General features: G+C 44.6%; 1 protein-coding gene and 1 long non-coding RNA gene across 6 annotated transcripts; one reads left to right on the forward strand and one right to left on the reverse strand.

Moving 5' to 3' along the window:
* Positions 1–1,277: 1,277 nt before the first annotated feature.
* CTXN3 (cortexin 3) lies at positions 1,278–2,304 on the reverse strand (the record flags this gene model as incomplete). Its single annotated transcript, XM_081930836.1, has 1 exon — positions 1,278–2,304. One exon carries the CDS (start codon positions 2,302–2,304, stop codon positions 2,011–2,013), a length of 294 nt encoding a protein of 97 aa, XP_081786962.1. The 3' UTR covers positions 1,278–2,010.
* Positions 2,305–9,525: 7,221 nt separating this feature from the next.
* Positions 9,526–15,433, forward strand: LOC309380685. 5 transcript variants are annotated; one of them, XR_014173026.1, is made up of 4 exons: positions 9,526–10,071; positions 11,504–12,783; positions 12,928–13,001; positions 14,662–15,433. It is a non-coding gene; the product is annotated as an uncharacterized lncRNA (long non-coding RNA). The 5 variants fall into 5 exon arrangements; XR_014173027.1 differs by lacking the exon at positions 9,526–10,071 and adding exons at positions 10,702–10,778; positions 11,025–11,093 and having other exon boundaries at positions 11,504–13,001; XR_014173028.1 differs by lacking the exon at positions 9,526–10,071 and adding exons at positions 10,741–10,778; positions 11,021–11,093 and having other exon boundaries at positions 11,504–13,001.
* Positions 15,434–25,163: the final 9,730 nt, after the last annotated feature.

Raw genomic sequence — 25,163 nt, forward strand, 5'->3', positions numbered from 1 at the left:
GCTGTGGTAATTCAGCTGTATTAAGATGAACTGTGCAAGTGTTCCCCTTTAGCACATAGTTAACCTACAGCAGTGGAATAGCATGGGGGGGGGCCATGGCTCCGGGCACAAATTTCTGAGGGGGTGCAACCAGGGACGCCCACAACAGGCTCCCTCATTGAGGCAGCAGCTGTGAGGAGGCAAACCGCACCCAGGCTGGTCGTTGGAAGGGGCTGGGGTGGAAGTAGTGTCTTCTTCTCCTGGTGGCCAGTGAAGGAACACCCACGCGTGGTCTACCACTGGGCCAGCTGAGAGGGAGGGAGGGAGCCACCACTGCCCACTAAGGAAGGAGGAAGAGGAAGACAGGAAAGCACTGCAAGAGCGCCTTGCTGAAAGGACAGGAGGGCAAGTTGACAGCAGTGCTCCTGGCTTCATATTTCTCTGTCTTTTCTCTGATCCCAGGTTGGGCCTAGCTTGTAAGGAAAGACTCCCTTGATTAGATGCTGGTTGGCAAAGAGACTGACTGCTGCCCAGTCCACCAGGGCGGTGAAACACTTGCCCTGCCCCGGGCAACAGCAACCCACGCTATGCCCCTGATCTACAGTGTGAATGGAAACTGATTGCACCAACCTGAATGTATGAGCTGTAGTTGTGCCTTCATGGGGGCATTTCATACAAGCCTCAACTGCTGTGAATTGTCTATTTCTTCCTAATGCTGGATGCATCCATGAAACCAACTTCTGATTCGGATAAGCTCTTAATATGGTGCAATCCAGTATGCGAAACTGAAAGAACCAAATGGACACATCCTTCTGAGCACAGATGAGCACAAATAATCATGAATATGCAATAAAAAAGAAATTTGGAGTAGCCCTTACTTCAAAATGGGGTAAGCCAACTCTTTTGCATTCAGAGGGCCTTTCTGCTCATTCTGTTGAGTCTGGCTCTAGACTCCTGCCCTAAAACTCTGTCCAAACAGCACTACAGTGGTACCTCAGGTTAAGTACTTAATTCATTCCGGAGGTCCGTTCTTAATCTAAATATGTTCTTAACCAGAAGCACCACTTTAGCTAATGGGCCTCCTGCTGCTGCCGCGCCACCAGAGCATGATTTCTGTTCTCATCCTGAAGCAAAGTTATTAACCTGAGGTACTATTTCTGGGTTAGCGGAGTCTGTAACTTGAAGCGTATGTAACCTGAAGCATCTGTAACCCGAGGTACCACTGTACTGGGAGCACATGTGCATTTAAAACAAAAAACAAAGAAAATTTAGTGAGTTTAACTAAAATTGCTACAGCTGACCCAACATGAAACAAACCTAAAAGAACCTAGCATAATTTGAAACGAAGCAGATTATATACCTTCAAACTTGGAAAGGCACTCCTGATTTATATCTATGATTTCAGTCATGGTTTCCTAATCAAGGTTGTACTGTGAGTGAGCCGTATTTTCCACTGAAATCAGCCCTTGAAGCTATCTTAATTAAGGTTGCTGAGAAATCTTTACCTTTCTGGTAAGAGGGACAAGTGGAGTGGAAATACATTTTTTTGCCTGTGCTCGAAAAACATTACCTAATGTCCACACACAAGCCACAAAAATCACATGCTTGCTTTTAAATATGCTCATTAAAGGTTTGGAGGTAGGTGAGGGGAGAGAGAGGGAAGAGCCATCTCCTTTTAGAAATAAGGCAGCTGCAAATCAAAGTGCTGTCTGAGCTAAAAGATATTGTGTGCGTTGTATACCCATAGCTGAATTTTGAATACGAAAAATTTCCATCTTTTCTTCTTGGAGGAAATTGCTGGTTTCCCATCAGCAGCTGTGGGGAAATTTTGACCCTCCAGTTGTTGATGAACTACAGCTCCAGCAAGCATAAACATTGACCACGTTTTTCACCAACATCTGGAGGGCCAAAGATTCCCCACACCTGCCTTACAGCTGTTGAAAAACAACAACGCCTTAATATTTTCGCCCGTGCGAGAAACGGGTTCCACATGACAGAGACTTATCGATAAAGTTTTTGCATCCTTGGTTTTTAAGCCAGGGCATAATCAAATTGTCCTTTCTCTAGTCCGTTGAGTCCATCTGCCCAGGTAGAGGTTGGCATGCTCCTATAGGGGTCTAGGAGAATCCGGAAACACCGGACAATGAGGATTCCGAGGAAAATGAATAATAAAACGACAAAGACAAAGGTTGTTTTCTGTTCCAGGGTGATGCCGGTTTCTGCGGGAATATTCCCAGAAGAGAAGAAAGCAGAGGTGAAGGGCTCGCCATCCATTCTCCAGGAAAGAGGAACAAAGGAATCCCACAATCTTCTTCTTTTCATCATCAGGGCATGGTAAGAATCATTTGCAGGTCCTTGATTACCTGAAACTGAAGCGATGAGAAACGAAAGTATAAGTAAGTCTGTCTTGACTAGGATGTCAAGGCTCTGAAGATGCAAAGAGAGAAACATTTCTTTGTGACCCTAGACCAGGCAGAAATGGAAGAAAGAAGAATTACCGACGATTGAAGAATGGAGAATGAAGTTAATGGACTATGCAGAACTAGATAAACTAACAGGAAGGATTCAAAACCAGCGGGACCAGAAATTCACGGAAGACTGGAGTAAATTTATAGACTACTTGAAAAGTATTTGTGAGGATCAGACGACATTTGTAGGTTTGCAAGAAGTTTTGTGAGGAGTATTATTGCAAGTATTGCAAAATGGAGAAGGGGAAGGATGATTTGTTAAGAGATGTAAAGGCAATATAAAGTTAAGTACTGCATAAGAAGTGGTTAAAACGGTGGATCATCAGAGGTGCTAATGGAAGTCTTTAAAAGATTGTATAAGTGATAAGTTTTGTGGTTCATTTTATAATTTATATGTTAAAATAGATTAGATAGAAAGATGATAGATAGATAGAAAGATGATTGATAGATAGATAGATAGATAGATAGATAGATAGATAGATAGATAGATAGATAGATAGATAGATGATAGATAGATAGATAGATAGAGATAGATAGATAGATAGATAGATAGATAGATAGATAGATAGATAGATGATAGATAGATAGATAGATAGATAGATAGATAGATAGATAGATAGATAGAAATGCTCTCATCCCAAGTCCTAGCAGATAGGTGTGACGGGTGACATTCCAGTCAGTTTATTTATTACTTTTTAAATTAAATTTGTATACCGTCCTATACCTGGAGGTCTCAGGCCATTTACAACATAAAATCACAATTTAAAAGCACCAAATACATAATAAAAGCAACTCAATACCCCCCCCATTGTTCTAGACAAGAGCAGCCAATCTGCCCATTTGTGTCCAACATAGCAATAACAATACAATTTATTCATGCTGCATCTTTTTAAGATTACAGGGTGCATAAGGTAGGGTTGCTATATTTCAGAAAGTGAAAATCCGGACATGGACATTGGGAAGGGCTGCCATATGCCCAGGTTTTCCCAGACATTTTAAACCATTCTTGAAAATTCAGCCCAGACGCCATTGTTGACAGACGAATCCTGGCTACATCTGGGAAATTCTGAACATATGGCAGCCCCGGCATAAGGAAAGATAGCAAAAGTTAATTCCACTGAAGTAACAAATGAGGTTTTGCAAAGGGCAAATTGGAAGTTAACTAAATTGGATACAGAGTTTATAGAAATACAAAATTGGTTAGGACTAATCCCGAACAATGTTTAGAGTTGACTTCCAAATGCATAAAAGGGATTGTGTTTGAACTTTGAGTCTGAAAGCAATTCCTTATTTGAGTTATTTGCTCAGAGTTCTTCTCACTCTGTAGTTCCTTGTCCAAAAATATATTTCTAAGAACCAAGGGAAGGGCTTGTATTATGGTGGTGCAATAAATCTGCCCCCCCCACCCATTGTGAGAGCAGGGATCACTCGGATTCAGTCAAGTATATTTTGTTGTTTGGTTGGCCTTTTTTTGAAGATTTGGTGGAATTAACAGTGTTAGTAATGCAAAATGAAGAATGCCATAACTCCTGTTCTGAGTGTTTTGATAAACACCGCTGGCCAGAGCAGCGTGGAATGTGGAAAATGGGGAAAATCTGGCATCTATCTCCCTGGTTACTACTGGAAGCAGAGCTGGGCTTTTGATCCAACATGACCTTGTCTTATGCTTTTCTACAAATGGAGTAAGAAGCTGGGAAGATTGGGAACTAAAGTACAATGGGTCATAGCTGAGATATTAGGAAGCAGAGACCTGTGGGATAGGGTAGGGTAGAGAAATAATGGATAGAGAAATAATTGGGGTAGCTGGAAGATGGTATTCGACCAAAGTAAAGAGAGTGCAGTGGTACCTTGAGTTATGGACTGGATCCGTTCGGGAGGCCTGTCCATAATGTGAAAAACCCACAATTTGAAGCGCCATGTCTGTTCAGGCGTGCTGCACAACTTGGCCCTTCTGTGCATGCGCAAAGCGTGAATTAGTGCTTCTGCACATACGCAAGTGGCGAAACCCAGAAATAACCCATCCTGGTACTTCCAGGTTGCCACGGGACACAAGATGAAAACACACAACCTGAAGCGGACGCAACATGAGGTATAACTGTACACTATACAAAGGAGGTGGGACATTGGTGGCGCTGTGGGTAAAACCCCAGTGCCTAGGACTTGCCGATCGCATGGTCGGCGGTTCGAATCCCCTCGGTGGGGTGAGCTCCCGTCTTTCGGTTCCAGCTCCTGCCCACCTAGCAGTTCGAAAGCACCCTTAAGTGCAAGTAGATAAATAGGTACCGCTTTCTAGCGGGGAGGTAAACGTTGTTTCCGTGTGCTGCGCTGGTGCTGGCTCGCCAGAGCAGCTTCGTCACGCTGGCCACATGACCCGATAGTGTCTCCGGACAGCGCTGGCCCCCGGCCTCTTAAGTGAGATGGGCGTGCAACCCTAGAGTCGGACACAACTGGCCCGTACGGGCAGGGGTACCTTTACCTTTTATACAAAGGAGAGGAAGCCTACAAGGGAGTAGGAGACCAAAAGTGTTCTGATGAACGGTTGGGGGACAGAGCTACATAGTGCTGTATAAAAAGGCATTAAAAGAGAAGCATCTAAAAAGAACACATGGAGTAAGAATGTGAGAAAAATATGCAGGAGCGTGGCCTTTTGGAGTTAATGTAAAAGTAAAAAAGGTGGCTCCTAGCTATTTGAATCAAACCCTTCTGTTACACATGGTATGTTTGTATTTTTGTTTGCAACTTACGCATCAAAAAACTTTTCCCAGGCCAACTCACAATAAAAATATAGATTCAGGTAGGTAGCCGCGTTGGTCTGACACAGACGAAATATATGTAAAAAAATAAATAAATTGTCCAGTAGCACCTTAGCTGGTCTCTAAGGTGCTACTGGACAACTCTCTCTCTCTCTCCCTCCCCCCTCTCTCTCTCTCTCTCTATATATATATGTTATAATACAACCATACAACACAGTTCTCAAAACATTGTATATTTCCTTGCAGCAAAATTGAACTGCCAGCTGCAAAAAAAGACAACTAATTTAAAACATGCTCTTAAACATTTCAGTCCATTTGGCAGGCAAGGCAGTGCAAGCTAACTATCCTGTTGAAATTCTATTTGGCCCATGTAGAGAGGCTTCTACCTGTTGTTCCCTGTTTACTGGCAGGCTGACCAAATCCTAAATTTTCACCCTAACCTACTTCTCCGTGTTGTTATGAGGATAAAATATTGCTGTGTATAATTGGGATGCAAATTGGGTGGTTGCTGTTGTTTACTATTCAGATATCTTTCTTTTTTAAATCAAACCATAAACTAGAACCATTGCATCTATCCTCGTGCTCTTTAATTCTCAGAGATAATATAATAGCCTTTCATGTTGTTGATGCGTTCCAAAAGGATTGAGGTTTTAGATTAAGAGTGGTCACATTTACCACACAGGACAGGGGAAAGTGCTGCTCCGTCCACTACACAAATCCCCTTGCTTAATTTTTCGGTTTTACACTTGGCTCTGTGCTTTCTTGCAAATAACACTTGGCTTAATAGCACAATTCTGCCCTGTGAGCGCAGGGGACTGTCGAGACAAAAGGGGACTCCCAAGTCACCCCAAATCAGGGAAAACACACTTTTTTCTTACAATACTTTAAAGATACAAACACGAAGGCTTATATCTGATTTCCAATTATAGTGTCGTTCCATACATTCTAGGCAGTGATGCTTTAAACCAATCTGTACTGTATCAGACATCAGGCTCTGAAGAATTGGTTAAAAGCAGTTTTGTTACGCGCTTTTTTCCTGGGGGGATGCACACCCCTAAGCATTTTGTGAATCTAAGTTTGGCCTCTTTGAGGGGCAGTATTTCAATATGAGTAGGAAAATGAGAGTACCACTAAACATTTTTTATTTATTTTTAGGAAACAAGCACTAGCTTGTTTATGAACTTTGTTGTGTATCGTGAGATTCATCATCACAATCTTCAGCAAATCAGTCCCTGAACAGTAAATTTATTTTATAAAGTACAGGTCATCCCTCTTGGGGACCTTAGAATCAAAAGGCAGGAAATGACCTCTTAAATAAATAAATGTGAACACTTCTCAAGAACTACTTTGAAATAGTTTGGAAGGAAGAAATTACTGAACATTCGCATGGCTAGTAGAGAACAAACCTTTAATCGCAGTTAGCCGTTACTCCAATAACACCCTAGAAAGAAACTCCGTCAACAAAATTACATACTGTACAATTTCTTAATGATGCTCAACATATTTTTAAAGGTTCTGCTGCTTTTTAATTCCACCTGTCATTCTGCATGATTTTATCCACGCAGCACACAACTCTATTTTTATGGTATGTGCGACCTGATGCTATGTTTGTTTACTCAGAAGTAAGCTCCACTGAGTTCAATGGTGCTTACTCCCAAGTAAGCATTCTTAGGATTGCAGCCATAGGTTTAGCAGAACAACGAATACCAAAAGGTTGTGTTTTTAAAAAAGATAGAGACATTTTTGGTTTAAAGCTTGATTTTCCAGGCACTAGTCAATTACAACAAAACAAAGCACATAAAAGAAACACGTCCCCGCAAAAACTCACCATCATTTCTGAATCTATAAACAACAGCTCAAAAATATACTTTGATTTCTAATTTCTTCTTAATGCTTCTAGATCTAATATGTCTTTGTTTCTCAGTAAATCTGCTCAGCTGATATATTTTTTTAAAGGAACACGCAGTCCTCTCTGCAATATTTACCGTTTCCAGGGAGCCTTTGTTTCACATCAAGTTATACACATAAGCTGAAAGAGGCAGTTGGGGAGTTCAGCTTTTGTCATAGAAGTACCTTCGTCCAGTCGAGAGAAAACTTAGCCCACGTTCTACGGCAGCAGTTACAGGTAGTTTTGTCCCCATTCTTTGTTGCTGGTCTTCCAAGGCATAAAGAAAATTAGGCAAACAGCCCAAGCTGTGGAACTGGATTGAAAAAAAGCTTAGGACCCGAGTATGTCTTGGTCTCCAAAGCACACACACACACAAATTCTGATTGTGTTAGGCAGCAATTAGCTGACATATCCTCTCGTTCCTTTGACCCAAGCCATGATGTGAATTCTGCCTCAGCAACTCCTCGCTCGCTGCTGCTTCCGTGAGTAACAGCAACCTAACAGCCTGTCTGAAACAATCTTCAGAAAACATTAACATTCAGAAGGAGTACAGAGAAATAATCAAAAAATCACAGGGCATTCCCCATATCTATGCAAAATAAACAAAGAAATACATTGCTTTTGTGCTCTATTGATTGCTGTCAGTAATCTGCCTTTCAGATGCCACCTTGCAATCGTGCATTAGCCAATGGAAATATTCATACAGTCAGTGACTTTGAAACGCACTCCTTCATTAAGACTTGTGCGGAAAACTTATACGTTAATACTGCAGGCTAATAGAAGATAAATAAACCTGGTGACTAAGATGCCCCGCTGTTCATCAAGGCACATTTTATTCTTTCTCATAAATCTGGTACCTTGTGCTCTCTGTTCCTAGGAGGTTTATTTGGCTGGATTTGATCTGCTTTTTCTCCGCAGGAGAGGACCAAACATATTGACAACGTTGCCAACCCGGCATCTATTAGCAAAGAGGAGCCACATCCATGAAGCTTTGATCTGGAGACTTTTAGAGGATCACATGTGCTGTTTCAGACCAGGGTGTGCTGCATGTTCTGCACAAGGCTGGACTCCAAAGAAAGATTGCCATGTGCAAAGTGCTTTTATTCAAAATGCCAGTAAAGTAGCCCCTTTCCAAGACAATTCATCCGATTCTCCCTCCTCCCTGTTTTCCCGTGTTCTTTCCCCAACATTCCATGGCCACTGATCATTTATTCTTCTATTTACGTTACTTAACAGAATGTATACATGCAGCATGATTGCCAATAGAACCTCTTAAGTTCTGCAGAAGGGGCAAGTTTTTCTTCATTAGAAGACTTGTAGGGAAAACCTATAGGTTAATAACTCAGGATTCATGCTAAGCAAGATCCATAGGCTACCCTGAAGCCTTCCTAGGACTGGGTTCTCCTTAAGGTAAAAAGAAAGGGACCCCTGACCATTAGGTCCAGTCTTGACCGACTCTGGGGTTGCAGCACTCATCTCGCTTTACTGGCTGAGGGAGCTGGCATACAGCTTCCAGGTCATGTGGCCAGCATGACTAAGCCGCTTCTGGCAAACCAGAGCAGCGCATGGAAACGCTGCTTACCTTCCCGCCAGAGCGGTACCTATTTATCTACTTGCACTTTGACGTGCTTTCGAACTGCTAGGTTGGCAGGAGCAGGGACTGAGCAATGGGAGCTCACCCCATAGCGGGGATTTGAACCGCCAACCTTCTGATCAGCAAGTCCTAGGCTCTGTGGTTACACCACAGCACCACCCGCGTCCTGTATTCCCTTTAGGTTGCTGTTAAAATATGGGGGAAATAACAAGCATGGAAAAGGAGGCAAGAGGTCAGGATAGAGAAGAAATGATGGTGAACTAGCTAAGGTTAGTACAATCTGTCCTGGAGGATCCTATAAAGAAGTTAAACAACTTAAACGTTCTGCTTACTAAGGGGAAGGTTACGTGGACTGAAAAAACGAACAGTACTTAAGATCTGGCTGAAAGTTTCCAACACAAAAGGTGGGTATACTAAATGAGAAGAGATGGGATGGAAATGCAATTTACCTTCCCGCCGCACCGATACCTATTTATCTACTTGCACTGGTGTGCTTTCGAACTGCTAGATTGGCGGGAGCTGGGACAGAGCAACAGGAGCTCACCCCGTTGTGTGGATTCAAACCACTGACCTTCCGATCAGCAAGCCCAAGAGGCTCAGTGGTTTAGACCACAGCTCCACTCGTGTCCTGAATAAACAAGCACACAATCACTGATAGGTCCACCTGCCATTGTGAGGCTCAAAGCAATGAAGGTGATGCCTCCCCAGCTGTTGCCATTGGCTGTGGGTTTCTTGTGATGTCACAAAAGCACTTGGCAACTGAGTGGATATAAAGGCAGGCCAAAGGGAAAGCCCTTTTCTGTTTCCAGCAGGACACACCTGGCAATGGATGTGACATTCAGCACTGCCCAGGTTTCTTCCACTTGGAGGAGGCAAAAGTGGTGAATGGAAGGAGTCAATCCTCTGTCAGTGGGATGCTAGGGAGCGATAATAAGGCAAGTCTGTTTGCTTGAAGGCTGCTGGTATCTGTGGTTGGAAGCTGGCGGACATCTCATGATGGACCTAACAGTAACTTCTGGCACAATGGGACACCATGACAGAAGCCAGAGTGCACAGAAATGCCATTTACCTTCCCTCCACAGTGGCACCTATTTATCTACTTGCACTGGAATGCTTTCGAACTGGTAGGTTGGCAGGAGCTGGGACAGAGCTCACCCCATCGCAGGGATTTGAACCGCCGACCTTCTGATCGGCAAGCCCAAGAGGCTCAGTGGTTTAGATTGAAACTCAAAGACTTGAAGGGCTGTCACATGGAAGACGTCTTGTGTTGATTGCATGGAAGATAGAGCAAGTTTGTTTTCTCCTGCTCTGGAAGATAGGACCTAAACCAGAGGCCTCAAGTGCCAAGAAAGGAGATTCTGACTAAATATCAGGAAGAACTTTCAGATGGTAAGGCTGTCCAATTGTCAGGCTGCTGCTGGCCGGTTGCCCAGGAACGTACAAAGACAAGGAAATGTTTTTTATCGTCTACTTTTTATTCAGTATTTACAGAGAGAGACTATAGAACCCAGCCTCTTGGATAATGGCATTATCCTGAGTGAATCTCCACCCCCACCGCCTCTCCCACTTCCTCATTTGTCACTTCTACAGGGGCTGCTACATGCCCTCTGTCTTCGAGCTCTCTCCTCTCCTACTTTCAAGGCTCGCTTGGAAATGGAGGGTCTGGAATGCTTGCTAAAGACACTGTGTCCCTCAGCTGTTGCCTCCTGGTGCTTCCTCCTCCTCTCCCATTATTTCCCAACTTTCCCCCTCATCTGTCTCTGAGCTGTGACCTCCCTCAAACCCATGTTGTAAATCTATACTGTCTTCCACTTCCTCCTCCCTAGAAGGGTCAGGAGGGGAGGCGGATGTGGCATTTGCCCATTCGTTTAGAAAATGTCTATACAGGGGAGAGAGAAAGGGTTAAAATGTCGACCAATAGGAAAGCCGGAGGCGGAGCCTCCCTGTTTATAAAAGGGCTTAGCCCGAGGTTTGAGTTAGTTAGTTAGTTAGTTAGTTAGTTAGTTAGTTAGTTAGTTAGTTGGCTGGCTTTAGTGGTTTGGTTAGTTGGGAAAGGCAGTTGGAAAAGCAGTTGGCAGGCAGTTGGTAATACAGTGGTACCTTGGGTTAAGTTCTTAATTCATTCCGGAAGTCCGTTCTTAACCTGAAACTGTTCTTAACCTGAAGCACCACTTTAGCTAATGGGGCCTCCCCCTGCTGCTGCGCCGCTGGAGCACGATTTCTGTTCTCATCCTGAAGCAAAGTTCTTAACCCAAGGTACTATTTCTGGGTTAGCGGAGTCTGTAACCTGAAGCGTATGTAACCTGAAGCGTATGTAACCCGAGTTACCACTGTAGAGACAGTTAGTGCAGTTGGTTCTTGTGTGAGGGGAGGTAGAAGAGATAGAGACAGGATAAAATAAGACTAGGAAGGTAAAGAGTAACAACGTTTGGAATGCAGTTAAAGTTTGTGTCTGAAATAAACTACACTCTTCTTTGTTAACGTGAGAACCTGACTGAGACTTAAGTGATTTACCTGGGAGGACCTGGTTGGGGGCAGCGGATTAGTGGTGTACGGGTTAATAGTCCATGAGACGACCGGGGGCTCTGTACAAACGCCACAGCGGTCTCCACCATCCCTCCTCTGCCCAGTCCCTAACCTCAACAGTGGAATGGACTCTCTCGGAAAGCAGTGGACTCTCCTTCATTGGAGGGTTTTAAGCAGAGGTTGAATGGCCATCCTTCATGGATGATTTAGCTGAGATTCTGGCATTGCAGGGGGCTAGACCACAGGACCCTCGGGGTACCTTCCAACTGTATAATTGTATGATTTGTCTTTACAGATTACTCTCCCTGCCATGTTCCTGCCCTTCCCGGAGCCCCATCACCTTCCTCTTCCTAAGTAGGCAAGGAGGCAGGACTTTCTACAGAAACCTGCCTAGAGCACGTAGAGGACTTTGCCGTACCACACCACATGCAGCAGTGCAGGCCTTTGCCCCCAATGTCAAAGTGTGATGGCCTGGGACTCGGGCTCGGACTCAGAACCAGAGGAGTCTCAGTCCGCACCGGATCCTTTGCCTCAGGCGGCATCAGGACCAAGTCTGGGGCCTGATTCTGAAGAGCCCCAGTCTGCAGAGGTTCCCCTGCAACAAGCACCAGCTGGGCCGAGTCAGGGGCCTGAGTCTGCCCTGGCTCCAGATGCAGGGATTGCCTCATTGCCTTCAGCTGGGCTATCACTTACAGCTGCTCCACTACCAGTTGGGTCAGGAGAGGCTGAGGCGGCCTCTGGGTCTAGTAACCCACCGACGTCTCCCGAGCTGCAGACACTAAGGTCTGAGAGAAGGAGAGACCTGAGTACTTGCAGGAGGAGTGCTTGCCTTCGGGCGAGACAGGGAGGTGAGTCACTGGGGGATCGGGACCGGCCATTACCCCGACAAAGATAAAAGGCTGTTGGACCGTGCCCCAGGTGGCGGGAGCAACATTGCTGTTTGCTAGAACCTGCCTGAGACCCTGCGCCCGACCTAGCCTTGTTTCCTGCCTTGGCCTTGTCCGACTGACTCCTCGCGGAATCCTTGGATTTGGGACCGGACCTGGACTGCGTTGCTCATGTTAACCCCCGGGGCCCAGCACAAAAGGTTGTAGATCTGGTACTGAAATGGATTGCCAGGTAGCTCTCAAAGAAGCATGCAATTCTATCCTACTCAGATTATGTATGGACTCGGCCATTGTAGTATATGATATGCCCCTCTCTGCACTGGGAAACCAAATAGAATGGACTGGAAATGATCAAATAGTTTCTGTACCTGTACAGGGATGCAGGCAGAGAACATTTAGAGTTCACTGGAGTGCTGCATTTTAAAAAATATTATTTTAGAGATTGTGGCTGCATATTACAATGCCCTTACCAATTAATTTGCATTGGGCTTGTTTGGCAACGTTTGTTTATTCTGTAATGGTAGCAAAGTAGGGAGAACCAGGCAATGCCCTTTTAATAATTCATAATTTTTTGTCAAAACAAACATTTCAAACTGTCACAACCCCCTTTTCATTTCCTCCTTCGTTCCTCACTTTCACCGTAGCCTATGAAGGATGCGTTAAAGAAGATGACAAGATTGCAAAACAGGTGACATCTGCTGTGGGCGGGTGGACGGGGAGGAAGGATCAAGGATTATAGAGGATGAACATCAAAAAATCCTCTTCCCCCACCAACCCCTAGTTACTTATGCAAATTTCTTAAGATAATTTTGACAGCAACTTATTCGTGCAGGTTGTGGTAGTCATTTGTGCAGATTGAGACCATCCATCGCCATCCTGGTGCTCTCCAGAGACTTTGGATCATAGGTAGGCAAACTAAGGCCTGTGGACCAGATCAGGCCCAATTCCCTTCTGGATCTGGCCCATGGATGGTCCGGGAATCACCGCATGGATTGCCAGTGCGCACATTCTTTCCCTCTCCATCCCTCTCCCTCACACAGTGGCAGCGCCACCTCCTCCCTCCCTCCCTCCTGGCTTCTCCCTGCCCTGCCTAGAGGAGGAAGGGGGCTGGTCTTTGTTGATGCCAGCAGCAGCAGCAGCAGGGCTTGAGCGGCCGCCATTTTAAGCAGCCCCTCTCTGGAACCCTTTCGCTCACCGCTCATTGTCCCTCCACCGCCGCCAGCCCCTGCTGCTCGCAAGACACAGGTAAGCAGCTACCAGGGCTCATGGTGCTCTCGCACCACCCCCCCAATATAATCTGCCCCCCCCACAAGGTCTGAGGGACAGTGGACCGGCCCTCTGCTGAAAAAGTTCACTGACCCCTGCTTTGGACTAAAGGTCCACAATGGGAGTTGAAGGCTGCGCTAGGCAAGCCATAACAACCCAGTCCAGAAAGAGAAGGAATTCCATGATGCGCAATGCATATATCCAGAGGACCAGGCTACCTCGAGGAGCCCGTGTACATTGACTGGTAGCAGCTGTCAAGGGTTTCAGACAGGGATCAGTCCTAGCAATTTCTGGAGACACCAGGATTAAACTTACAGAAGCGGTTTTAGAGTAGCACAAGTTTGAAAGCCTGCCAGCGCAAGTAGATAAATAGGTACGGCTGTGGTGGGAAGGTAAACAGTGTTTCCATGTGCTCTGGTTTCTGTCACGGTGTCCCATTGCACCAGAAGTGGTTTAGTCATGCTGGCCACATCACCCGAAAAGCTGTCTGTGGACAAACACCAGCTCCTTTGGCCTGAAAGCGAGATGAGCGCCACAACCCCATAGTCACCTTTGACTGGAATTAACCGTCTAGGGGTCCTTTACCTTTTTACCTCTTTACTGGGTGCAAAATTTGAGAGCCCAAAGTCTGCCACCGGGATCTGGAACTACCTGAACACTCCAGCACTTAGCTTTGGCCCTTCTGAATGTTTGCCAAACTGAGTTTCAGGTGTTAACGGGTTTTTGACAGGCAAGTCCTGTGTGCATTTAAATCCCTGCTTCTAATGAAACATCCAGTGTGGGCGCCCAGATGCCACTTCAAATTTCACCCTGCTAAAAATGTGGCACACAAACCAACTGCAAGTTTCCACTTGATAGAAGCTGAAAGGAGGCATGTCTCTCTCCTTCGCCTCAGAACATTAATATTTACAGTGAGTTCCTGAGGAATGAAGTGAAGCTCAGAGTCAACTGACTGACACTCACCAAATGCTAAAAACAAGCCAACCCACAGATGCCTTTTAATTTTAAAGGATCTGTTCAGGTTAACCTCAGATGTCTGCCTCGCCCTTTTCTTCCTGTTGTAATTGAAACAGTCAAAGAAAAAGAAAAAAAAACCCACATAACATAAACTGCTGAAAGAATTGTTCGAGATATTATAGGAGATTTAAGAAACTTCTCAGCTGCTTGTTTGTTTAATCACCAATTGATAAAAATCTGCAAAGTGAGAGTTTCCAAATAGGAAAACAATTAGCAGAGTTAATCAACAGAGATAAATGAATAAATAAAAATTGGTTAAATTTGTACACGTTTTGAATTTTAGAGAAGCAAAATCCCAAGCTATTTATCAGGGCAGTAGAATCAGGGCAGTTGAGCAGGCAGTAGAATCGAAGGGAATGATGGCAGCTGGATTGCACCCAGAGAAGAACGAGCAGAACTCCACTTGTACAATGAGGTTTCCCAGATTTCTTTCTCCACTATAGGTCCCTGCAACTCATCCCCCAAAGCCACGCGGTGCTCAGGATGATGGAATACTGTGCATGGGGATTGCAGTAGAATGGAGAATTTCAGCCTTACTCATGAGTAGAAGCTCCTTTCCACTTGTGCAAAACGCCTTTGGATCCAGGTCACTGTAACACAATCAAGCCAACAAAGAAAATTGAAGTGTGATCCTTACCACATTTTCTCAGCACTAATTTCCTCTAAGTTTAATGTGTGGAGGTTGTGTGGCCCCAAGTGTTGTTGTTGTAGTTGTTTAGTCGTTTAGTCGTGTCCGACTCTTCGTGACCCCATGTACGAGAGCACGCCAGGCACTTCTGTGTTCCACTGCCTCCCACAGTTTGGTCAAACTCATGCTGGTAGCTTCAAGAACACTATCCAACCATCTCGTCCTCTGTCGTCCCCTTCTCCTTGCGCCCTCCATCTTTCCCAACATCAGGCTCTTTTCCAGGGAGTCTTCTCTTCTCGTGAGGTAGCCAAAGTATTGGAGCCTCAGCTTCAGGATCTGTCCTTCCAGTGAGCAGTCAGGGCTGATTTCCTTAAGAATGGATAGGTTTGATCTTCTTGCAGTCCATGGGACTCTCAAGAGTCTCCTCCAGCACCATAATTCGAAAGCATCAATTCTTCCCCTTCGTGTATCACACTGCTTTGCCGTGGTGAAGGGGCTTGAATAACTCAGAGAAGCTATGAACTATGCCGTGCAGGACCACCCAAGATGGACAGGTCATAGTGGAGAGTTTTGACCAAACATGATCCACCTGGAGCAGGAACCGGCAAGCCACTCCAGTATCCCTGCCAAGAAAACTCCATGGACAAAGACAACAGGCCCCAGGTGAGGGCTGCTTAAATGGCTTTGTCGGCACTGCCCCTTGCACAGCCCACGTCCAAGCCAGCATCCCCATTTGCCAAAGCAGGATGCAGGCCAAGATCTGGCTCCTGATAGGCAGTGCAGGCTTAAGGAAGGGGAACTGAGGCCATGATTCCTTCACTGGGGCTCCAGGGAGCCTCTGTCGCCCTGCAACACCGCCACACCAAAAGGGGTGAGCGGACTTGAGTGACATAATCCCATGAATATTTAGTTTTATTTATTTACTTACATTTATACGTATCACACCTTTGTTTCTTCTATTGTGGAATGCAAGGTGGGCCATAGTAGTTTGCACATGGAAACACTGTTCACCTTCCTGCTGGAGTGGTACCTATTTATCTACTTGCACTTTTTTTTGACGTGCTTTCGAACTGCTAGGTTGGCAGGAGCTAGGACAGAGCAATGGAAGCTTACCCTGTCATGGGGATTCAAACCGCCGATCTTCCGACTGGCAAACCCACAGTGCCACCCGTCCAGGGGTCCTTTACCTTTACCTTACAGTAGTTTGTATCCAGGCATGACTAGACCTGTAGAGCTTCAGCATTTATTAAATAAATATTTTTTTAAAAAATCCAAGGGGGCACAGGTTCACCATCCCTGCTTTTTAAAAAAAACAACAACACAGTACCATACTGAAAAGGCAGGAATATGAAACTTCTCGGCTGATTTGATATGACCATTCAAATAAAGTGAGCTCTCGAGATCTTTGTGACTCAGCCTTTGAGATTCAAAATAAACCATCCATCGTTAACACAACTGCACCTAAATATTTATAGCTGTCATCACACCGAACCTCCGGCACGAAACAGTTTGTTTCATAAACATTTCTATTTTGAGCCATTTGACTGGCCGCCTTTGGCTCCATCGGTTTCAGAGAATTCAAGTTCTACCTTCCTTGACATCTATCTCTGCCATGCCCCAGAGATGGCACAACAAGATCAAGAAATAATAAAGCATCTTTCTTTTCTTCGAATTGCAAAAAGCAGGAGCTGAGAAGCAGCTCAAATGATTTACCTCCTGTGTTGCCAACAGCAACGGTTCTTTTACTGGATCCAAACGCTTTGGCCAAAACAATGAGTGCAGGATAGCAGATGTTTATTACAGCTAAATCACGGACAAAATAAGCAATGCTTACACCCGCTTTGTCAATAGGAACCCCTCAGAACAGCAATGGGCAAACTCCTATAGATGCACTTTCAGTCTACATGAGATTTGTTGAGAGTTTCTGGAACATGAAAGTTTCCACTATGCTATAGCCCCCGGCCATGGTAATTGCTTTAGGGTTGCCATATGTCTGGGAAAACTCAGACATGTCCTCTTTTTTTTTAATAATAATAATAATTATTTATTTATTTATTTATTTATTTATTTATTTATTTATTTATACTCCACCCTTCCTGGTTCAGAAAACTGGGCTCAGGGCAGCTAACAACAAATCCAAAAATTGATGCAACAAAAAACAGCATAAAATACAGTATAAAACGTGAATAATAAGTTCAGAATTCAAAAGTCAATTTAGGGGGGAAATCCATCCAATAAACATTAGATGATCACCAGGGCTAGCTGGCTAAATTAGTCCTATTTGGGCCAGCGAGAAATTGCAAACAAGATGATAATTTGCTTGAAAAATTTTTTATTAACGATGTAAGTGGGAGCGGGAGACGTGAGGAAGTCTAAAGAAGTTATGAAATTTTGTTAAAACAAAGCAATGCTGTATATTATCTTTGTATTTCTTTTATAAAAAACCCTAATAAATATTTTTTTTTAAAAAAAAAAAAACTATTTGTGCCAGCGAGGAGACCAGGGGAGAATTAACTGTGGGATCCCAGAGCAGGTAATCTTCATTAAAAGGGGAGGGGGAGGGAAGGAAGGGGAATAAAAGATGAAGCTAAGTTCAAATTGAAAGCCAGGCTCTGTCTTATGGGCCCTGCGGATGGAAGTTAAATCCTGCAGGGCCCTGCGGATGGAAGTTAAATCCTGCAGGGCCCTGGTCTCATGGGACAGAGCACTCCACCAGGTCGGAGCCATCACTGAGAAGGCCCTGGCCCTGGTGGAGGATAATCTGACTTCCTTAGGGCCCAGGACCTGTAAACTATGAGTATTCATGGACCTTAAGGTCCTTTGCAGGGCATACCAGGAGAAGCAGTCCCATAAAGACGAGGCCAGCATGCCCATCCCAGCGGATATTTACATTTTAAAGGATATGTCCAGGTTTGGGGGGAGGGGCTCAGGCTCGGGCTGCTCTGCACATCACAGCCACTGCCAACCCAAGTCAGGGAAAGAGGCATGCGGGCACAGAGGCAGCAGCCCTGTGCACCCGCACCCACATGCCTCTTCCTCCCAGGCTTGGGCTGGCAACAGCTCAGGCTGTCTCCTTCTTTGCTCTTTGAGATATGGCACCCCGAAATTGCTTCTGCCTGCTGAAATGCCCGTCCAGTTTTGAACAACCAGTGATCTTGGTTCACCCCTATTTCACATACAGTCATACCTTGGTTCTTGAACAGAATGCGTTCCGGGAGTCGATCGGACTGTTTGAAAACCAAGGCGCAGCTTTCAATTAGCTGCAGGAGTGTCCTGCAGCCAATCGGAAGCCGCAGAAGTCACGCCAGACATTCAGCTTCCCAAAATTGTTCAAAAACCAGAACACTCATTTCCAGGTTTTGATCGTTTAGGAGCTGATTTGTTCGAGAGCCATGGCGTTTGAAATCCAAGGTATGACTCTAGATTATTATTATTATTATTATTATTATTATTATTATTATTATTAATTTATTTATACCCCGCGCATCTGGCTGGGTTTCCCCAGCCACTCTGGGCGGCTTCCAACAGAAATATTAAAATACAATAATCTATTAAACATTAAAAGCTTCCCTAAACAGGGCTGCCTTTAGATGTCTTCTAAAAGTTTGGTAGTTATTTTTCTCTTTGACATCTGGTGGGAGGGCGTTCCACAGGGTGGGTGCCACCACCAAGAAGGCCCTCTGCCTGGTTCCCTGTAACTTGATAATATTAATATTTGACCCGGAATTCTCATGGCAAAATATTAACATGAACCTAAAGGCTGACTCTGGATCAAGAAAGTATAACTGACCCTGAAATGGTTGAGTTGCACCCCTTTCAAAAGAACTCGTCCAGGAAAGGTTCCAATTGGGCATAACATGATTTCTTCCGTAACCTTGACAAAAGCTCTCATTATTTCAATGACTTTCGCTTCACGGCCCAGCAAAAGAACCAGTCCCTGTCAGGGCCAATTGATTATAGATCCAATGCTTTAAATTGAATCAATAGTTCAGACAATTGCAGGTGTAACCCACCAAGTCAGTAGCAGTAGAGCATGACCTTCTAATCTGTTGTCTGCGTCAAGCAGAAGTCCTCACAATAAAATCTTGATGTTCTTCATCTCAACAGTCAAGTTTGGTACAGAACCAGTATGAATCCTGGCATGAGAACTATAATGTAACTTGTGGGCTTGGAGAGGAAATATCGCATGCTGGAGTTGTGAAGATTATGTGTGATCATTATTAGTAATGCCATTTTACAGGAAAATGTCAAAGAGTAAAATTTAGAAGCATCTGCCTTCTATCATTAGGCAACATGGATACAATTTGATCCAAAGGCTTATGCTATTATGTTTGTGCCTATTTCGTATCCGATTACATTAGCAATATGTAATTGTGTAGAGTCGTACCTTGGAAGCTGAACGCCTTGCCACTCCAACATTTTGGCTCCCGGACGCTGCAAACCCAGAAGTGAGTGTTCTGGTTTGCAAACGTTCTTTGGAACCTGAACGTCTGACAGGGTTTCCGCGGCTTCCAATTGGCTGCAGGAGCTTCCTGCAGCCAATCAGAAGCCTTGCCTTGGTTTCTGAACGTTTTGGAAGTTGAACGGACTTCCAGAACAGATTCTGCTTGACTTCCGAGGTACAACTGTACAGTGAATGGGTGATCATCTTTGGGGCCAAGAACACCCCAGCTGCAAAGATTCCTTTTGTGTTGCCTGTATCTTCAACATCCATTTGCTCCCCCTGATCCTACTGAAAAAGTACACCATGGTGCCTTTCCAAACTGTTGCTCCTAAAAAACTTTCTCCCAGACAGCCACTTGAGCAGTTCGCTTTTCTAATGTTGGAGGAGGCCTGCTGGAACAATTCACTTTGCTATGAGAAGAGACAGATACAAACAATAGCTTCAGACTTTGTTATCTATGGCTAAAGGTTTCCCATTTCTTTCTGTCCAACATAAGCAACTGTAATCCTGTTAAGACAGAGAGCGCTGCACAGACGTCAAACTTCATTGCATTACTCACCTTGATGCATTGGTTACTTTATGTGAAACTGAATTTTTTGATGTTACAAATGATGCGTTTTTACATTCAAATTCAGGATAGACGGAGAAGGCCACTTTAAGCAGGGTCTCTTTCTCTGGCCTAGGAAGAAACTCAGAAAACAATATCCTGGCTGCTTGAATACTTAGGCACTCCTTCTATTGATGTCTGGGTTTTATATTGCAAAAAATAAAATCTCTTCAACATGATGGATGGAGATATCTCTGCCTTCATTGAAATGCAGCAATACTTGGATGCCTTTGCTTAAATGTACATTGTAAAAAAGTGCAAAAATCAAATTTCTAGCAACTGCTGAATTTCCCAGTCGCATAGCACGGCCGATTCTTTCTCTCTGAGCACACCATGTATCCTTAGTAAAGAAAATGCCCTGTGCATGCAGTCATAATATGTGACATATTGTTGTGATTTAAGCAAATATCGCCTTGAAAATTTTGCTACCCCCTGCCTCAGAAACCTCTCCTATGCCAGTCCCACTGAAATGAGTAGGAAGAGAGATGCCTTGAGCTGAATGGCTATGAGAAAAATGGAAGGGCCTTTTATCAATACAAAAATACTGGTATGCAATAGACTATAAGGAAAGGACTAAACTGTTCAACAGTGGAACAGTCTCCTTCGGGAGGTTGCAGACTCTCCTTCATTGGATGTTTTTAAGTGGAGGTTGGATGGCCCAAAGTCTTGGATGCTTTGGCTGAGATTCCTGCATCGCACAGTTTTGGGTAAGATGATCTTTGGGGTCACTTCCAACTCTACAATTATATGAGAAAAGGAAGGCATTTGTAGCCTTCCCACAGTAGCTAGGCATTGTGATGTGGGCACTTCTTCACTATGTTTCACCGCTTCTTTTTGTTTATAGTGAGCCTATTAGGCTTGGCAGCTCATAAACCCTCAGTAGCAGCAGAAGCCACAACAGGTGGACTTCTTCTCCTGTTTAACCTTTAAGGGACAACAGTGCCATCCCTCTGTTGGGATACTGCCAGGGAGACAAAGGCCATCACTGCCTCCACGCCGACTCCGGACTCTGGATGTCCATCGACCTCCCGTAGATACAGTATCAGCAATTAGCGACATGAGCTCCAGAAAATAGCTTTCCACATTCCAGAACTGATGCACGCTCTATCAGCAGAATTCACACAGTGAAAGTTGCACTCAGGAGAGCATTATTTAGAAAGTTTATTCAGCGTTGGTCAGAACAAAGAAAAACATGGCCGCCTGCTAGCGTGTTCTGGCACCGAGAGAAAACGAAAGCAATAAAAAAAATAAACATCCTGTGAACAGGAAATACGCAGACTCTGTGACTCACAAAGCCTGCTCCCTTTTAAGGTGGAACGGAAATATCCTAACACCCTCTCCATCTCTGTCAGCATCCAGATTCTAGGCCCCACCTTTTCTCACACGCCCCAACTCTCCAGAACTCACTCCCCTCCTGCTAATAATACACAGCTCTTCCTGTCCTTAGGCCCTACAGAATCACCCCATGGTACCTCTGCACAGCTGTGCTCCTATAACTCATTGCCTACTCAAATTCCTACTTTTCAACTGACTTCTTTGTCCCACTTCCTTAGCCATTTGGCAGCATACAGCCCCCTCCTGACCTTAAGGACTGTGAGTTTTCTTCACAGTCCATTCTTGCTTTATTTGCCTGACTCTTCTGCCCTTTCCCTCAACCTTTCCCTCAGGTCCTTTTATCACTTTCCCATTCCACATTCTACTTCCAATTCCCATTTCCCTTAGCACCTCCATTTTCTGAGCCTTCTTGCCAGTCCTCAGCCTGCCCCAAGCAACTCCTCTCGCTTCTAGGACTTGTGTAGAATTTAACCCCCTCTGTATTGATAGTTTCCCCTCTTCTCACAGAAGTTGGACTGCAAACATTACAACAGCTTTGCTCCATGAGCTACTGAATGCTTATGAACATTCTGTGCCACCACGGCAGCTCCTCACAGTCAATGCCTTAAGGCCCAGGGGTGTCCAAACCTTTTTCAAAGAGGGCCAGCTATGATGAAGTGAACATGCATGAGGGCTGACCAAAGTTGTTGTTGACCTTTTTTAGGATTGAAGTTTTTTTTAGGATTGAAGTTTACCTCAGGAAATAAACTGCCATGGGGGCCACATTAAACCACCCTGTGGTCCAGATTGGGTCCCCGAAACAGACTTTGGACATGCCTGCTATAAGCTTAACCACTGCAAGCACAATACAATATATCTATCTACAGTGGTAACTCGGGTTACATACGCTTCAGGTTACAGACTCCGCTAACCCAGAAATAGTGCTTCAGGTTAAGAACTTTGCTTCAGGATGAGAACAGAAATCATGCTCCGACGGTGCAGCAGCAGCAGGAGGCCCCATTAGCTAGAGTGGTGCTTCAGGTTAAGAACAGTTTCAGGTTAAGAATGGACCTCTGGAACGAATTAAGTACTTAACCCGAGATACCACTGTATTTGGTTATCAGCAATTCCTTATACTTAAAAGCCATGGTTGCTTTTGAATGAAAAACACATGGCCGTTTCAAAATATAGCAAAAGATAGAGGAAGAAGTACAAGGGCGCCGTGCCTACCTGAAGCCAAAGACTTTTATTACATCAATTGTCCCGGTCTTTCCTTCCCCTATGTAGGTACAGCAAGACATCCTTGGAGCGATGCTTCTCTTACACGCTGCCTCCTCAGCTAGAAACCCAATGTCTCATTCATTGTGCTGCTACATCAGGGCTCCCGCCCACTGAATGCCCTTGGCTTCCTATTCTTCTTGGCAACCATGGCAGTATGGGCAACTTCCACTCCGTTCTCTCGCTCTTCGCTTGCGTATTCGCTGCCAGAAAAATCACCCTCTTTTGTGGGAAGGAAAAAACAACCATACTAAGGAATCTGTCAACATAGTATTTTAACATTGACACCACGTTCTTTTATAGAAAGCTTTCTTCTGCTAATCAGAAGCTGGAAGCAGCAATGACCCAGCTAAGGGCAAGAAGTCCTCGACAAAGGTGGGAGGGCTGCTTCTGCCCGTCCAAAGTGGGCAGGGAGACAAGGTGTTTCACAAATTAGCTGGCTGTTAGGATTGGCTGCCATGGAATGTCTACAACCCCCTCTGGGAAGTTTTGGGAGAAGGCTTCTTTAGGAATCTGAGAAACTAGCTGGCATTCTTTTTATCAGGCAAACTTTTATCAGGCAGGTAGGTAGCAGTGCTGGTCTGCCGCAGTCAAAACAACAACAACAACAACAACAACAATTCCTTCAAGTAGCACCTTAGAGACCAACTAAGTTTGTTATTGGTATGAGATTTCGTGTGCATGCACACTTCTTCAGATACCAGTAACTCCAGCTGAGAGTGGTAAATGGTTTGTTTTTCCTTGTGGAACTCTTGCCAAGCTGGGTGATTCCTAATACAGTGGTACCTCAGATTACATACGCTTCAGGTTACAGACTCCGCTAACCCAGAAATATTGCTTCAGGTTAAGAACTTTGCTTCAGGATGAGAACAGAAATCGTGCTCCTGCGGAACAAATTAAGTACTTAACCCGAGGTACCACTGTAGTTCAGTTCATTCAACTGCACTACATCATTGCTAGCACTGATCAAATCACTCTCCTCCCGAAGTTCTAGGGAGGCACCAGGGACATCTCCCATCTCCTGCCCATCACTGCTGCCTGGCACCCAGAGCTCACCACTGCTGGATGCTAACCACTTCTGGGTGCTTGCCACCTCCTGTTCCTCGACCCCAGTGGCATCACACTCATGAATGACATGCCCCATCTACTTGCCCCAGGGCTTCCTCAAAGAGGGTGGGCAAGAGGAAGAAAGCAAAGTGGCCCTGAGGTGAGGATGGGCTTAAAATCTAAACAATTAAATTGTTGAAAGAGGTGTCACGCCTATATCAGAACAAGAAATATTGGGTAGAGCAGCACTTCCCAGTCTTTTTGCTATCTGAGTAGACGTGGTTTCATTAGTAACACGACTCTATTTTTCTCTCCGATATTTTTGAGAGAAGGATAATTATGTTTGTCTAAAAGGGAGCAATTGTATGTGCATTAGTTTTCAGAAGCTCTACACAGGAAGGCAGACTGTACCTGATTACTGTGATTGACATGTTGTTCTGTCTCCCAATGTGTCTGCCATATAAAACCACAAAAAATTGTATAAAAACACTAAAGCCTTTCAAGGTAACAAAAATGGGATAAACTCGAATGAATGGAAAACCCACAAATCATTTCAATGGTACTGGATTGTACCTATTGTGAGCTACTGCGCAGTTCAAGTATCAAATTGGCAATTTTAGTTTGCAAAATATAAAATAATAATAGGAATAGTAATAATATGAGACAGAAAGCAGCAACAGTCATCTATTATCATGGCAACCAGATTCAATTTATGTGTTTGAATGCCTAGCCTGGACCATCTCAAAGGCTTGGAATTAAAAAGCATTTTAAAAAGCATTATCCATTGCCTGCTTGCTGTTAGTGAAAGACTCTGACACCATTCAGCCAATCTGTATTAACATCTATCACAAGGGTGCCTGTTCCATAAATACAATACTGAGGCTGCAAACCTAAGGACGCTTAAAGGTAAAGGTAAAGGGACCCCTGACCATTAGGTCCAGTCATGACCGACTCTGGGGTTGCGGCGCTCATCTCGCTTTATTGGCCGAGGTAGCTGGCGTACAGCTTCCGGGTCATGTGGCCAGCATGACTAAGCCGCTTCTGGCAAACCAGAGCAGCGCACGGAAAAGCCATTTACCTTCCCGCTGGAGCGGTACCTATTTATCTACTTGCACTTTGACGTGCTTTTGAACTGCTAGGTTGGCAGGAGCAGGGACCGAGCAACAGGAGCTCACCCCGTTGCAGGGATTCGAACCGCCGACCTTCTGATTGGCAAGTCCTAGGCACTATTGTTTAACCGACAGCACCACCCATGTCCCTAAGGACGCTTCCTTGAGAGTAATTCCTATTGGAATAAATGGCACATACTTCAGAGCAAACACGCATAGTATTGTACTCTTACTTTAGCTGAATTTAAGCATTTGTCGGAACATATTATCAGTAAAACCAGATTCAGTAGTACCTCAGGTTACATATGCTTACATATGCTACAGGTTACATATGCTTCAGGTTACAGACTCCACTAAG

The sequence above is a fragment of the Podarcis melisellensis genome, assembly GCF_964234715.1.
Source record: "Podarcis melisellensis genome assembly, chromosome: 11".
Classification (NCBI taxonomy): Eukaryota; Metazoa; Chordata; class Lepidosauria; order Squamata; family Lacertidae; genus Podarcis; species Podarcis melisellensis.